This window comes from Camarhynchus parvulus, chromosome 7 (genome assembly GCF_901933205.1).
Source record: "Camarhynchus parvulus chromosome 7, STF_HiC, whole genome shotgun sequence".
NCBI classification, from domain to species: Eukaryota; Metazoa; Chordata; class Aves; order Passeriformes; family Thraupidae; genus Camarhynchus; species Camarhynchus parvulus.
Window position 1 is genome coordinate 31,647,108 of NC_044577.1, and position 15,115 is coordinate 31,662,222.

Below are 15,115 nucleotides of genomic sequence, written 5' to 3' on the forward strand. Positions count from 1 at the left end.
TGTTTCCAGAAGTATGTTCTTACTTGAGGCCTTGCCTACAAAATTTACACTAGTTAAAAAAATCTAGGAAGTTGTACTGGTGTAGTTTTCTGTAATATTGGCAGAATCTCAGAAACAGCTTCAGAGCAGAGAAAAGTATTAACCTTTAGACTGTGAAATCCTTAAACTGTGAAAGACATCCACCAAAAAGTTAAGAAAGCATAAAGCAGAACCTTGTTAATACAAAGACAAAAGGGATCCACTCATACATTCACTCTTGTGTGCTTTGTATAAGCATCATCCTCATCTCTAGGGAAGCAAAGGCTTAGAAGAATACAAATGCTGTATTCATGTTTATCTAATTAATTTATAGAGAGATTCCTAACTCAGCAGACAGTTTTTTATATATCAAAGTCAAAGGTCCTAACATATGTCAGCCTTCTTACACAGATGTTATACATTTGATATCTAATAAATAATTAAACATTAAATTCGGCAAAGCTACACAGAATATAGATTTGGCCTATTTAATATTTGGAAATTTGAAAACCAAAAATAATATAGATACCACAACGATGTTAATAAGGCAAAGTGAGGTTGTTGACAAGGTTTGCTTTGGAGGCTATGTCAATTTATGTTAATTCAGTGCAAAATCAGGCTGGGATATTGAATACATTACCATTTTCCACTTTGTGCCCACTGACTTGTAAATCTTGAATTATTAGCTTTTATGTCTGATGGTTTTATCAATTGCCTATTTTAGGATGAAGCAGATCTTTTAAAAAAGTCAGAATAGCATAAGTTTTCTGTTTACACCATCTTTTCAGCTACTTTAAATTAGCAATGAAGCTACCGTGTAGTGTATATGAAGATACCTGCACTTCAGAAACAGAGTGTGGCTGAAGTGTGGCTACAGCAGCAGATGTGAACTAATTTTTCATCCTTTCCAAGTCATAAACAATTAACTGTTTCTTTTCCATAAATGCAGACTATCTATTGTAATGTAATGGAACAAATACAAAGCATCTGGAAAGAAAATAATTACAATTAAATTAGTCTTTCCAATTAGAGAAAATGGTGAGCCTTTCCCTTGATTTAGAGTTATAATAATCATTTGTAATCTGATTTAAAAGGGGCTTATGGTTGCATTCATAAAATTGGGAGACATTAGGATTGACATGACCTCTTAGGTATCTAGAGAAATTATAGGTCTACAGAGGTAAGAATATATCATTAAGTCCTGAGCTGACAGCAATTTTTTATTTGTACTGACCTTTGGTTGGATTAAGTCCAGTCATCAGAAAATAATTCCATTTCTAGCAGCTGAGCATTATTATCAGGTTTCGCTGATTCAGGATTAAGTGTACCTCAGTGGCCGAGGAGCTCATTAGGATGAGCTGGTGGTGTTTGTGAAAAGACTGAGGAGGAAAACACGATGGAGCTGTTTCTGTCTGGTGTGTGAATATCCTGTACAGCTCCGTTTTTAGGTGGTACAGAGTTTGTAGTGTTCTAGACTCCTCTTGCTGGCAGCTAGACTACAACACATTTCTACAAATGATATGGACACTTAAATGCAACCATAAACCTTTATGGGTTCCTAGTAGATGTGATAGCCAGACATCTCTTGCTGCTGATGTGCAGAACTGGATAGTGCCCGTTGACAAGTAGATCTGCCTAACCCCGGGCATAAGTCATAAACAAAGCACTTCTCAGCTTTTTGCGAGGACAGTGCTTACTCCTATAGGTGCTATTTTAATCCTACACAAAACATTGAAGATCGGGAGGAGGATCCCTTTTTCAGAAACAATGTCCCTTGTCAAGGGACATCGGGGCGAAAGCTCGGGTTTCCTTGCAGTCTCAGAGCCACTGCCTCTCGGGAGGTGCTTAATCACCAGGCTGTTGTATTTGATGGGGTGCTTTTGTCTTGGGAGTCCTTTTGAAAATGCTGAACTTTGCATAAATAAATATTCACCAAGTCGGAGAGAGACTAATTCTATAGCCCAGTGGTCAGGACAGCCGGGATGGATAAAGGGACAGGTAATCACAGCTGCTTCCATGGCTGCATTGATATTACCTCAGCTAATATCACCCAAGTGGGCTCAGTCAGTGTCACCTCAGCAGTTCAAAACCATGTTCCAGTTCAGGAAGATACAATTCAATTTCCTCTCAGGACATGGCTTGTAGAGGGCACAATGGACCCCAGTTTGGATGGCAGCTGAAAGAATATATGCAAAGTGTATGCTACTAAGAACAGAGGATTTTTAAATGGATTCTGAAGAGATACAAAAGTCTTTGTTCTCATTATTTAATTGTTACTGAAACTGGTGAATGAATTAATGAGATCTCTTTCAAACACCTGGGTAGCAGAGTCATCTTAAATATCACAAAGGATCTTGTATCCTTCATCTGTTACAGTTATTATTACAGATCACCACAAAGTGCTAAATGAGGGGGCAAAGTTTCTTAATACTTCCTCCGCATTAGCTTGTGGGAAGAAAGCAGGAGTGAGTAGATTCAAGGATTCATGGCTCTGTTGACTGTTTATTCTTTGGGCTGAAGTATGATTAAATTATTGGACTGGTGAATACACTACACTGAATATTCATGCAGATGCCATTCTCTCTGCTTTATTGCAGAATATTAGGAGAGCCATATAGCTCCATACATTCAAACTGTACAATCTGAGCATACTTAGTCTGGCTTCAACATGGCTGGGCTGACTACATTTCAAATTTAGTGAAACTAAGTTTGCCTGTGCAGCAGGGATCTAATGTTTTTTCCTAAGCAGTTGTCATAGCAAGAGGCAGCTGCTTTCTTTAGTTGATAGGCTGAGGAGAGAATCACAGAATACTACTCAAACTAAGTGCTTTGTTGTGGGTTTTTTGGGTTTGTTGGGTTTTTTTGTTGTTTTTGGGTTTTTTTGGTGATTGTTAAATGGGAAAAGACCTACTGTCTGCTTTTCAAGCATTCTGCTTTTAAAAATCACTCTAACATCCACCTCATTCAAAAAGTCATGTGGACTCTGTATATGAAAGTAGAATTGCACTGTGTCTTAACCAATAGCTGCATTAAATCTGATGAGCAATATAGTCAAGAACATGATTGATCATTGAGATATATTACAGATCTCTTTAGTTCAAAACACTGTTATCCAAGACCTTTTTCTTGAGCTTTGTTTCAGGGAAAGATGCTCTACAGGACCATGATTATGTAGTCAACAGGTAATGATATTTTACCTCAGGAGTAAATAGGGCTCAATTCTCTTAATGACAGGGCATCTGTTCTCTTCATATTTTTTCGACCTCTTGGTCCCTACCTGAGAACTTGTGTGTTTGTTTAACAGTTTGGCTGTTTGCTTAAGGAAGTTTTGACAAGATAGCTAAACTGGTCTAACAGTTTGCTGGTCCCAAAAGTCAGGATCCCACTTTGCTCCCCTCGCAGCTCCCAGGTGCATGAATCTGCCCTCAGTCTAGCAGTTCCTTTGAGTTTTGACTTAGTGAGACAGTTTGGTTCACTGTGCTGCCTGAGATCCATTCACTTCCTTCTGTTCATTTTCGGTGGCTGGTAGGCTTTACAAAACAGGAGTCAAACTAAGAGCTTATTGCTGCTGAAAGGAAAAGTGTAAAAAAGTTTATTTCGTTGCTTAGCCATGTATCTGATTGCTTTTTCTTTTAATCTTGAGTGTAGTCAGCCCTGTTCCTGAGGTAGCTTCATTAAAATGGTATAAAATACATTTAAAAAATACTGTCTATTTAATCAATTAAGTCTGTTAAAAAAAAAAGTTATTTATTCAATAGATAATGCACAGCAGGTGACAGGGCCACAGGATTTAGAATCAGAGTATTGAAGATATCAAATGAAAGGATTAGAAGAGGCAGAGAGGGAGACTGAAGACTTTCCCAACAGAGGAAGTCAGCTTCAAATTCCTGTGAAACTCCAATCTTCAAGAGCTGAACTGATTTGCCAGGGAGTCGCATAAGCAGAGACTGAGGGGTCTGTAATAGGTACGAATAAAGCAGGGAAGGAAGGGGACTGTGAGGTGTGAGACTCCTTTTTATCCTGTTGATGAGCAGATGAGCTCATTTACCTTGTGTCAGTGCCCAGTTATTAGTGCCCAGTTCCGTGTGGGAAAGGTTTGTTAGGTGATCACCTTAATGGAATTGGGGAGAAAGAGAGCAAGAAAAGCAGGGTGGGGGCATGACCTGAAGGGCCTTGGAAAGGAAGGTGGTGAACACTGAGGGGCAGGGGAGGAAAGGAACTCTACATTTCCTTTGCTGTCAAATTAAATCTAATGTGAACCTTGCCCTTGTACAATAATCCCTTTTCTCCTCGTATTCTTGTTAGACTCTTATCAGTGCATTCCTGTACTGAGTTCCAACAGTGACCTTAACACTTTTATGAGATATAATTCCTCCCACAAAGAGCAGGAATAACAGATTTCAGATTCACAATGAACCTAATCTTGACAAGACATATCTATTCCTATCACAATAAAACATGTCCATAAAAACACCAGAATTGTTCTCTTGCTTCCCACAGATTCTAGAGATGGAATTCATCTCTGGACACTGAGGCCCCAGTTTCATCTTCTACTAACAAGCATACCAACATTTCTCTCTTTGGTGAACTCATGTTCAGGCTTGGCAGAATCAGTGTTTTTAAACACATTTTAAATGCTAAAATTTTCCCCAAGGGAAAAAATTCCAAAAATATTTGCCTAAGAGTGGACAGAATTGAAATGGAGCAGCCATAAGAAAGATGACAAGGAGTTGTGAAAGGAAATCTAAGGAAAGATGCTCTACTTGAACTTCTCAAATTTATTTTGTGTTATTCTGTTGAAGAGTGTCACAAATCAGGATTATCACCAGTGATAATTATTGCTGTCTAGTCTCACTGTAGCTTGCAGAGTGCTGAGTTCCTGGGCAGCTCATGCTCTTGAAGCTGTGCTGGTATCAGTGGTGACACTGACAGGCAGGTAAGGGGCCCCCTCAGCCCCCTCTCTGGAGGATCTGCCCCATTACCAAGTGCTGGATAGGAAAGAACCAAGGAAATAAACAAATGTGTGCTGGGATTGCACTTTAAGAAACTTGAGAGTAAAACCAATCTTTGAGTTTAAATTTGTCATACAATATAGAAGTAATTTATCCTTCAGCTAAAGAAAAGCAGATGTTGGAATGAAAATACACATGAGAAGACATAGAAACAGTTGTGAAAGCTGTAACTTTTTTATTTGAAAAGTTTCTTTTTACTTGTGAAAAGAGGGTCATAGGAATAAAAGGCAGCATCAACAGCAAAAAAGTCCAAGTCAATACCAAACCAGAGCAGAAGCCAAAGAACTCTTTGCAGTGTACTCCTTCAAAAATCCCTCATAATTACTAATTACTCTGACACATTCGTGTGATGAGAATCTGTTCCTAGTGTGAATTCCAAAGGACAAGGCTATTTTAAATGTTGATCTATTTTTTTTAATCACTGTGCCACTGAAGACAAATCACTGCAAGACTGTTGATAGGTGGGTATGCAAAGCTTGCAAGCCTTCAGTAAGAGAGAACCATTTTGCTGAAAATTTATTTCTGTTATGTTCAGCAGGACAGTTCCACCTGCTCCGTACTGAAAGATTTAGCTTCATGTACATCTCTGACTGCAAGTGAAATCAGCAACTTGTAATCTTCATTTGTAATTGATTTGGGCTGCCAGGCTGTACACTTTAGGAAGCATATTTCTTTAGGTACCCTGCTGTCTCTGAATTCAGTTGGAGTTTGTCACTGAAGCCATCTGTCCTTCCAAAAAAATAGTAGTTTTAATCAATACCTGCTACATGTGTAATGAACCCTGACTCCTCAGTGGTAGCTGTGCTGGATCCAGGATCACTTGTATCAGCAACTGAAAATGGTGTTTGGTAATCTATATCGTTACATACCAGTAGATATATTTATGTTACATATTTATAAATAAGCAAACACAAAGTACATTTATAATCAGCTTCTAGTAAAGTATGTTTTCAAAACCAATAAGAATAGCATTGTTTTATGGTATGTCCTGATAGAACTAGAATGGTGGGAAGATAGTAAGAGAATTGTTATTAAAACATTCTCTTCAAACTTCACCCTGTAGAAGATGAAAGATTTTCAGAGAAAATTAAAAGAATGACAGAAAAATTGTTACCTAAAGAGAAAGGATTTTAAGAAATCTATGCCTTCTTTATAAGCAATAACCCCAGTGCTCATGTAATTTCAATTGGCACGTGATTTATGGCTGTGAAAAGGAGTCTGTATAGCTCTTTCAAAACATAAAGTGAGGGAGTGGCATCCTTTGAGCAAAAACCGCTGGGGCTCTATCTGCTTAAGTGTTTCCTAAGTTTCAGCACTATGAGAATATGAGAATACTCCATTGTTAGGGGATTTTGGAGGCATGCCTGGATCAAGGAAGTACTTCCTCGTCATGCTGTTTCCTTTCCCAAACAATGTAAAAAATGGCCTTTTCAACTAAACATCTAGAGGTGGTCACTTTGTACATTGTCCAACTAGAGCACAGCCATTGCAAGATAAACCATTCACTTGCATGAATGGCTCCATGTTATTACTGCCACTTCCTTTTTATTTTCATGGTGATTTTGTTTTGATTTATGTATATGCATAGAAGTTCAAGCCCCTGTATAATGATTGTGTCATAAAACTGGCCAAGAAAGCAGCAAGTGACACCCCCTGCTCATTGCCCTCAGTGTACATTTGCTGGGGCAGCCTCATTACACCCCTCAGCTTTTCACATGCTCCTCTAGTGTGGGCTGGGTACCACCTGATCAGAGAGAGTAGAAACACGCCTACAAATAATGGATTACCACACAAATAATGGGTTATAGTGGCATTTTACTCCACTCCTTTAAGTGTTTTGACTTTACACCCAAACAACATTTCAAAAGAAGCCAAAGTAAGTTTGGGTACATGTTCCATTCTTGGTTTAGCCTTGCATGATCCAAAGGATTTCTAACTAATCTCAGGCACTCAAAATGTGTGCATTACAGTATTAGGTGAGTATCCATGTTTTAGTCCAGCACTGCTGTTGGCACATTGCAAAAATCATAGCAAAATATTTAGTGCCTGAATTCAGTGGAAAAAGTTTTTGTAAATACATTATAAATCTTTTAAACTACCACATAACATTTTAAACTGGTTTGTAACCAATACTCAACCAATTCTCAACTGATTTGTAACCAAACTCACATTTGTTCTCTGTTCTGTGTCTTGAGTTGCATATTTAAAATTACTTGGACACAGCTATTATTTTATGACTTCAAGTAAGTGCTGAGAGTATGCATTGTGTATATCTTGAAGAATGTCATGATTATTCTGTATGCTAGAGAGGAGTAATTTGAAAAAAGACTTGGAAAGCCCCTTCGAAAACTTTGGCAAATTCTTGGTCTGTGTGGACTTGTCCAGCGTATAAATCACAAAATTAGGTTCATTCGCCTTTGTTGCTGAATTTACACTTTGAGAAATGCATTTACTGGGACCACTTTTGCTTCACAAAGATCTAGATGTCACAGCCTCAACAAAAAATCGGCCTAAAAGTGATTTTGTTTTGAAATGGAACAAATTAATATTTTTTACCAACATGATATATTTGGAATAGCTCAGTGGATTTAAGAGAAATTTGCCTTATTTTCTCTGACTTACTCATAGGTAAAAAGACAGAACTGGATTCATAATTTCTTGCTATGTTTCATGACAACATCATCCAATTTGCAAATATTTGCTCTGTAAACAGTACAAATATATATTATATTAATATTTATAGACATATGAAGTTATTTAGGAATAAATACATGTGGCTTTTGACTCATTTTTCTTGCTGAAGCAAAACCCCAAAGAACTTGCCACTCCTTTTCAAGACAGTCTTCTGTCCATAGGTTCATTAATTCTACTGAGAACAATGGCAGTTTTATAAAAATCATCCCTCTGGGGCATGGGTTTAAGTTTTTTTAAATTTTGCTAATTAATTTTCTCCACAAATTCTTTCTGTTGTTTGTTTAGTGTCCTTTTAGTGGTCTTTGGCAGTAACATGACTGCTGAGTTTATTCTCTCTTTCACCCTCTTTCCTGTTAACTCTGCTTGAGGTAGCAGTTGGTTGACTGAAGCATAATGGGAATAATCTGAGTTAATGCTGGGGGCTCTAAACATTTCCTCAGCAAATAAGCAGCAGCGTGTTGATAGCCTGTAAGTATTTTATAAGTGCAATTAAATCACAGTGATTGATTGGGCTGGGGTGAAAATCAGAACCATTTAGAACAGCAAATTCTTCACAGGGAAACCCTCACTAAACTAAGAAAACACACAAACGAACAACAAAAATAAACCATTTAAGGAGTTCTGCTCCTATACCATGTTTTCCTCATTTCTTAACCCTGTTTAGGAGGAACAACTTGATCAAAGTGAGACCTTTTGTTTCTTGAGAATACACGTTTTCTGCTGTTAATTTATGTTGAGTGAAAACACACATTAGAGTTAACTGATCTAGAAGTTTAGTTGCTAAAAGTGGGGGAGGAAATCCGTGTCTTTTTCATTTTATCTCTTTTCTCTCCCTTTGCCTGGCTTCAGGTTACAAAATCTTGCACTTTAGTAGTACTTGTTGGATTCCTCATAGAACACATTCAATTCACTAAATTGCTGGAAAATTACTTATTTTCTGCCAGGTTTTGTGCTTGTTCAGCACTGAATCAGCTCAACACAGAATCAGATGATTACTACTGTCATTGCAAGGGAAGGAGTGCAGGATGCAGCCAAGGTTGCAGCCTCCTCACTGGAGAGAAGGGAAGTTGAAAACAGAAAGGTCATGTATTTATGAAAATATCTAATATGAAATATGGAATTTAATGTATAGTTTAGCATAGTGGTGCTGGCTCCATGAAATGACTAGGGTGCTGTGCCTGTGAAAAATTTGGTAATACCCCTGCAATATCTATGTTGCCTGTTTCAGTTCTGTCTGAGTAGTAGATTTAAATTTTTTTTGCTTTTTTTGACTTCTAGGTTGTTTTTAATGTTTTTTATATGTAATTAACAGTTTTGTTTGTTTTGTTAATCTAAGTACAAATACTCTCAGTGGCTCTGTTCTCTTGGGTATCCATTACTTCTGAATGCACTCTACTAATGTGAAGACATGACTAACCAGACAATTAAGATTTCAGCACTAATTATTGGTAATCCTATAGTCTGGCTGATTCCTACTAAAAATATTTTAAAGAATTGCCACACATTCTGTGTTTTTAAAAGGAATGTGAAGATTTAAACATTACTTTAAGAAAATCTGGATGTAGACAGATAGGGAAAGCTCCATAGAGGAAAACCACTTACCTCCCTCAGAACAGATACATTTCTAGTTAGAAATGGCTTTGATTCAGCTACATTTGATTAGTATTAACTTGTGGAACTAAATTTAGAACCACAACAAAGGCAGAAGAAATGTATGATTGACTTTGTACACAGGGCATAAAGGTTAGGCACTTGCAGTAATCTGAGTTTGACTCCTGAGGCTGTAAACTTTAGCAATTGCCTAAATACATTGGTTTTCATTTGTAGATATTTTGCCTCAATAAGTTCTCTAAGTGACAATTTAAGTAATTCTAAACATAATATTAACTGGAGCAAATGTATTCCAGTGAAAAAAATATGACATGGAACTCAGAGGTGTCAACTGAATAATAAGTATGTACTGAAACTCATTTTCCTGCTTTTCACAAGACCTGCAATTTTCTAAGACATTATTGTGTATTTAGAATTGTAAATAAAAGCACTGAGAAAAATTCAACCAGAAATGAAAATACCACTCAAAATAACTTTTTTTCATATACTTTTATTTTACCTTGAACAGAAAATTTTGCAAACCATCAATTACTGAGAATGGAGGGAAAAACCCTAGCATGTAACAGGAGGCTTTGGTTATAAGTGCCATTTCTACAGCAGAGTTAAGCTATTGTAAACCAAACATCTTGTAGTAAGGTAAAAATATCCAGGCAAACTTTTAAGAATAACAGCAACACCAAAAACATTTACATATAAACAACAGAGAAATATTTTCTAAACTTTTAACAGTCACTTTGCTACAATCCAAAGTGTTTAGTTCACATATCTATACATACAGTCACTAAAACTTTTGTGAACCAACCACTTGTCCACAGGACCTGCCTAGACAGTTTGTCGTCAATACGAAAGGTTTTTTATATAAATAAGTCAATTAAACTTCACAGAGACTAAAAGAAACAATATAAAATTCCAGCTGTAAATAAATCTGTACATTATGGTCAGTCTTATTTGTCTGAAATCTTGCACAGCTTTAAAGTGTCTCTTTATAAAATGATGGCAAGGAGCAGCGTTAGCTGGAATGGAAACTCGAAGACTCCGACTCTGTAGAAACAGAAGAATGTCCTGCACGTTTGCCTTTTGAAAGAATCTTGAGGCTTGATCCTCTGCTAACTGATGTCAAGGCATTTTGAGCTGATGTTTTGAACTTGGCACCCAAGAAGGCGTACAGAATTGGATTCAGGCAGCAGTGGAAGAATGCCAGAGCTTCTGTAATGGAGATCCATTTGTGCAGTATGGTGTCCAAGCTGCAGCGGTGTCTGATGACTCCCAGCAAGATGAAGGTGTCGATGCTGATGCCAATGTAATATGGCAGCCAGCAGGCAAAGAAGGCGAGGATGAGGATAACCGTGGTCTTCAAGGCTTTGCGCTTCTGGTGGCCTTTGGAGTGTGACAGCTTGGATATGATAATACAGTAGCAAGTCAGGATTATTAGACCAGGCAAGACAAGTCCTACCAAGATATGCTGGAATCTGAATGAGATCAGCCAGTTTTCATGAGGGTATATGCGATCACAGAGATACTTTCCTTCGACTTCACTGGTACTGGCGAAGATTAAATCGGGCACTGTCAGAAGCACAGCTGGCAGCCACACGCCTACATACACCACCTTCTCAGCCAAGAGCTTTCGTGGGCGCTGGCTGTTGGTGGCATGGACTATTGCCAGGTAACGATCTAAACTTATGAAGGCCAAAATCAAGACACTGCTATAGAGGTTGACTGTGTAAATGACATGAACAGCCTTGCACAGAACATTCCCGAAGTACCAGCCTATGGCTGCATCCACAGACCAGAATGGCAAGGTGATGACAAAAAGGAGGTCAGCCACAGAGAGGTGCAGCCTGTATTTATCAGTCATGCTTCTTTGCTTCTTCTGGTAGCCCATAACAATAGTAACCAATCCATTGCCAATTATTCCAGTTAGGAAGATGATGGAGTAGATTGTTGGCAAGAAGATCCGGTTGAAATCGGCATTCTCATGTTGATAGCATGGCTCTTCATAGTCTCCATAGTCACCCGAACCAATCTCATCTGTGCCATTTTCAGAAAGTTCAATTAATAACCCAGAGGACAGCTAAAAAAAAAGGAAGAAAAGTAAATTAGATGTTAGCTTCTCTGCAAGAACTTATTCTATATGACAATATGTGAAGGGTTGCTTGAACAGTCTCCACTGTCACAAATGGGCAAACGTTTTGAAAACCAGATGGGAAAATACAATGTTTACATACACATATATAAAATACACAGCAAATAAGAATAACTTAAAAAACTTCCTTTGTCTTTCTCTGAGGAGTAAGATCTTGCTAAAGGCAGGGCATGCAGGAGCAAAGAAAGATAATGGCTACTCCCAGAAATAACGTTGGCTATGGACACTTCAGTGCTCTTATCAGATGGACACTACAAATGGGAGAGACCAGAAAGTGCCAGATGCAAGAGGTCTGTCCACACAGAGCATGACCTATCACATTTAACTTCTACAATAGAGGGCTATAAAAAATTACTTAGAAATGCTGCTGCTCCAGAGAGTCCCTCCTCATTAAGGGGATGGGGTCAAGGAGAAATAGAGAAGATACCCTCGGCTGATGTAATAAAGGATAAATAATAGCAAGAATTCCCTGCTGAGAAGCAATTGACAGCTCCACACACTCAGACAAGGAAAAAAAACCCAAAGCCCATAAAGAAAGAGAGAAAGAAGGCGAGAGGTGACCTTAATCAGGGGAACTCAAAGCCCGTGAAGGGTCACCATGATGGTCCACGTTCCCTCCCTTTGTTCCCCACCCTCTGCGGTTGCGGGGCCGGGGGTGAGCGCGGCCGGCGCGGGACTGCAGCCAGACGGACCAAGCATAGCGGTGGAAAAAGGAAGCGAAATTTGGTGAGGGCATGAAAGCGCGTCAGGAAACCACCAACGGTTTTGGCCACGGCGCTAAAAGCAAAGCTGGCGGGAGAGTGCCATCTGGCTATGTGCAATTCCTCAGGTTTTCTGATTTTTTGCCGTCATGCCCTGTGTCCCACGGACCCCCGAGCTCCGCGCAGGGCACGCCCGAGAGACCCGCAGCGCTTCACACGCGGAGGCACCGGCTCCACGCGGGCATTAATTGCGGCCCTAAAGTTGGAACTTGGCAGAGATCTCCTTTTTGCTCCTAACCGCTCTCCAAACCAAGGCAGAGGAGCTGCCCCCGTAAGAGCGGGTTGCCGCCTCGTTTCGCTCGAGGAGCGGGCGGGACGGCCGGGCGCTGCCGCCGCTCCCCGTCCCGCCGGCAGCCCCAGGTCTGGGCGCGCACCGGGGCAAAGGGATACCGTGCCCTGGAGTCAGACCGCTCCAAACTTCCTCGCCTCTTCCACTCTCACCATTCCCGCAGCGCTAATTGCTCTGCCGGCGTTTTTCAGTCCACAAAGGTGCCACATGTCACTTGAACTGACGGCCGAGCAGCAGAGCCCCAGAGAAGGAGTGGAGTCCTGCCGCTGGAATTTGCGGCGGCTGCAGCTGTGCCAAGGTCCGAAGCGCTGCAGACAGAGGCAGCAGCGGCCGGGGCTCAGAGGGGAGCCCTGCCCGTTCGCGCCCGCGGACCCCTCCGCTGCCCCGACCCCGCCGCCAGCAGCCTCCGCCGAGGGCACCTTTGTTTGCAAACAGCGCGCACATGGGCAGCCGCCCGCGCTCCCGGCACTTACATCCAGGCTGTCGAGGCTGCTGTCCATGCTCAGAGCCATCGGACGGCTCCGCGCTCTCAGGCTGTTGCCGCTGTCGCAGCCGCGCCTCCCACAGTGACACCACTCGCCGCTGCTCCAAACACGCCGGGCTCTTCTGGCGGGACGCGCCTTTTATACGGTCCCAAGCTGTCCCCCGCCCCCGGGGCAGCCGGGTCTGGCTCCTCCCCGGCGATGCCGCCGCGATCTCGGGCTCCGGGCGGGCGCCTCGGGCCGCTCTTTGTCTGCCGCCCCGGGCATGGGAATTGCACTTGCCCGGCGCGCCCGCGGGGGCCACGTTCCTCACGGGGGCATTTGCCCCTTTCTGATTGATGTGTTCATACAAGCGGGCTTTTGAATTTCCCCTCAAGAACATTCTTTGAAGTGTGTTGAAGAGCCCTGGGTTGCCATGGGTACCCCAGGCGGGCTCCGAATGAAGTCATTGGTCCAGGAGCCGTGTGGAGGAGGAAGAGCAGAGGTCCTGTATGCCATTCAAAATTCTGGCAACTCTGTCCTCAAAGTTGTCTCTTCCCGCCTGCTGAGGGGAGGCAGGAAGCAAGGGCTGGTCCCTATTGGGGGATGAGAGGATCTACAAACTTTTCAAGGGCTGCAATGTGAGTGGGTTGCAGGTTGCCCTGTGAGCACCTCTGGCACCTGTGGGTTTGGGTCAGAAGTCGGGTGATGATCCGTTTCATGTAGCTGGATAATATAAAAAAGAAAAAAAAGCACAAACAAACAAACAAACAAACACCCCAAACAAACAAAAAACCAACAACGCCCCCAACCCCCCCTCCAAACTAAACCAAACCAAAACATCCCATACATACACAAAACCACCAAAACCCAAAAACCCGAAACCCCACATCAAATAAACCCCCAAACCCTGAAATTATATATGTAGAATATACGTAGCAATCATAGGATTGGTTTGCAAGAGAAAATCTACCCAAATATAGACACAAACAAAACAGAATAATTGATTTCCTTTTCATATAGTTATATAGATTTACTCTTTACATTTGATTTTTGTAGTGGAAAGAAGAAGGGGGAGAATATTCTTTATGTAATAAAATGTTCTCAAATTACCCTGGTAGCCTCAAGAGATGATAAAAGTGAAAGTTTGACCAAAGTTTTGTTCTGAAATGCCCCTATAATCAGTTTACATGCGAGGTAGTTAAAACACCAGTTTCAAATGCAAATATTATCTTCAAGTATTTGACAAGAGTTACTATCTTACTCTTCCTCTAACAGCTCTAGAATTATTTCTCACACCCTACAGTGAGTATGAGTTTGGTTATGATTAATAACCAAATAATGTTTATCTTTAAAAACATAGTATGTAAGATATGACCTATAATGTGATTGTGTACTTTCACTGCACTGTAATTTGATAGTAATTCATATTTTGTTAGCAGGTCTGGAATATCACATACAAGTTGCATTAAAAGCAAACTGTAATTGATTATAATTGAGGAATTAGCAGTCTTCAGAAAATTCAGTATCTACTTTATGTTTATATCCAGAAAAATCTGAGGGATACCACACTAGAATTCCACAAAAAGAATACTAACCCTAAGCTTATGATACCATAAATCTTCTTTAAGAACAAATGTGACAAAATTGTAATTATTGCTATTCATTCCTTATTTTCCATAAAATCTGTGATACATTCACTACATTTTAGACACGCAAATAGGAAAACACATTCCCCAAATCATCACAGAATGTGCAGCACAACATTAGATGTCTAGGCAGATAAATGAGCAGATGAGGGATTTTTGTGTACAAATGAGTAGGATCATGTCTAAATAATCATCTTTCACTCTTTCACTTAAGGGGGATGCCCAGCTCATAGCACCATCAATTGCCATGCAGTTTTCAGCAGGGATATGGTGCTGGGAAGGCTCTCCAGCCTGCTAAACATGCAAACCTGTGAACCACATTTTCAGAAATACACATATTGAACAGGTTCTACAAAACTAATCAGGACACAGAACTGCACACAGGGGAGGTGAGATTTAGGGGAAAAATGATTTCTACCTTTCCAGAAATTCATATGGGTGACAGATGTGTTTTTTTGAGAAGTATTCTCATCTTGG

The 15,115-nt window shown here is 40.5% G+C and overlaps 1 protein-coding gene across 1 annotated transcript; it reads right to left on the minus strand.

Annotated features, from left to right (window-relative positions):
• Positions 1 to 9,821: 9,821 nt before the first annotated feature.
• Positions 9,822 to 13,326, minus strand: CXCR4 (C-X-C motif chemokine receptor 4). Its single transcript, XM_030952226.1, has 2 exons — positions 13,002 to 13,326; positions 9,822 to 11,406 (listed from the first exon to the last, which is right to left on the minus strand). Exons 1-2 carry the CDS (start codon positions 13,038 to 13,040, stop codon positions 10,345 to 10,347), a joined length of 1,101 nt encoding a protein of 366 aa, XP_030808086.1. The 5' UTR covers positions 13,041 to 13,326; the 3' UTR covers positions 9,822 to 10,344.
• Between the last annotated feature and the right edge of the window lie 1,789 nt (positions 13,327 to 15,115).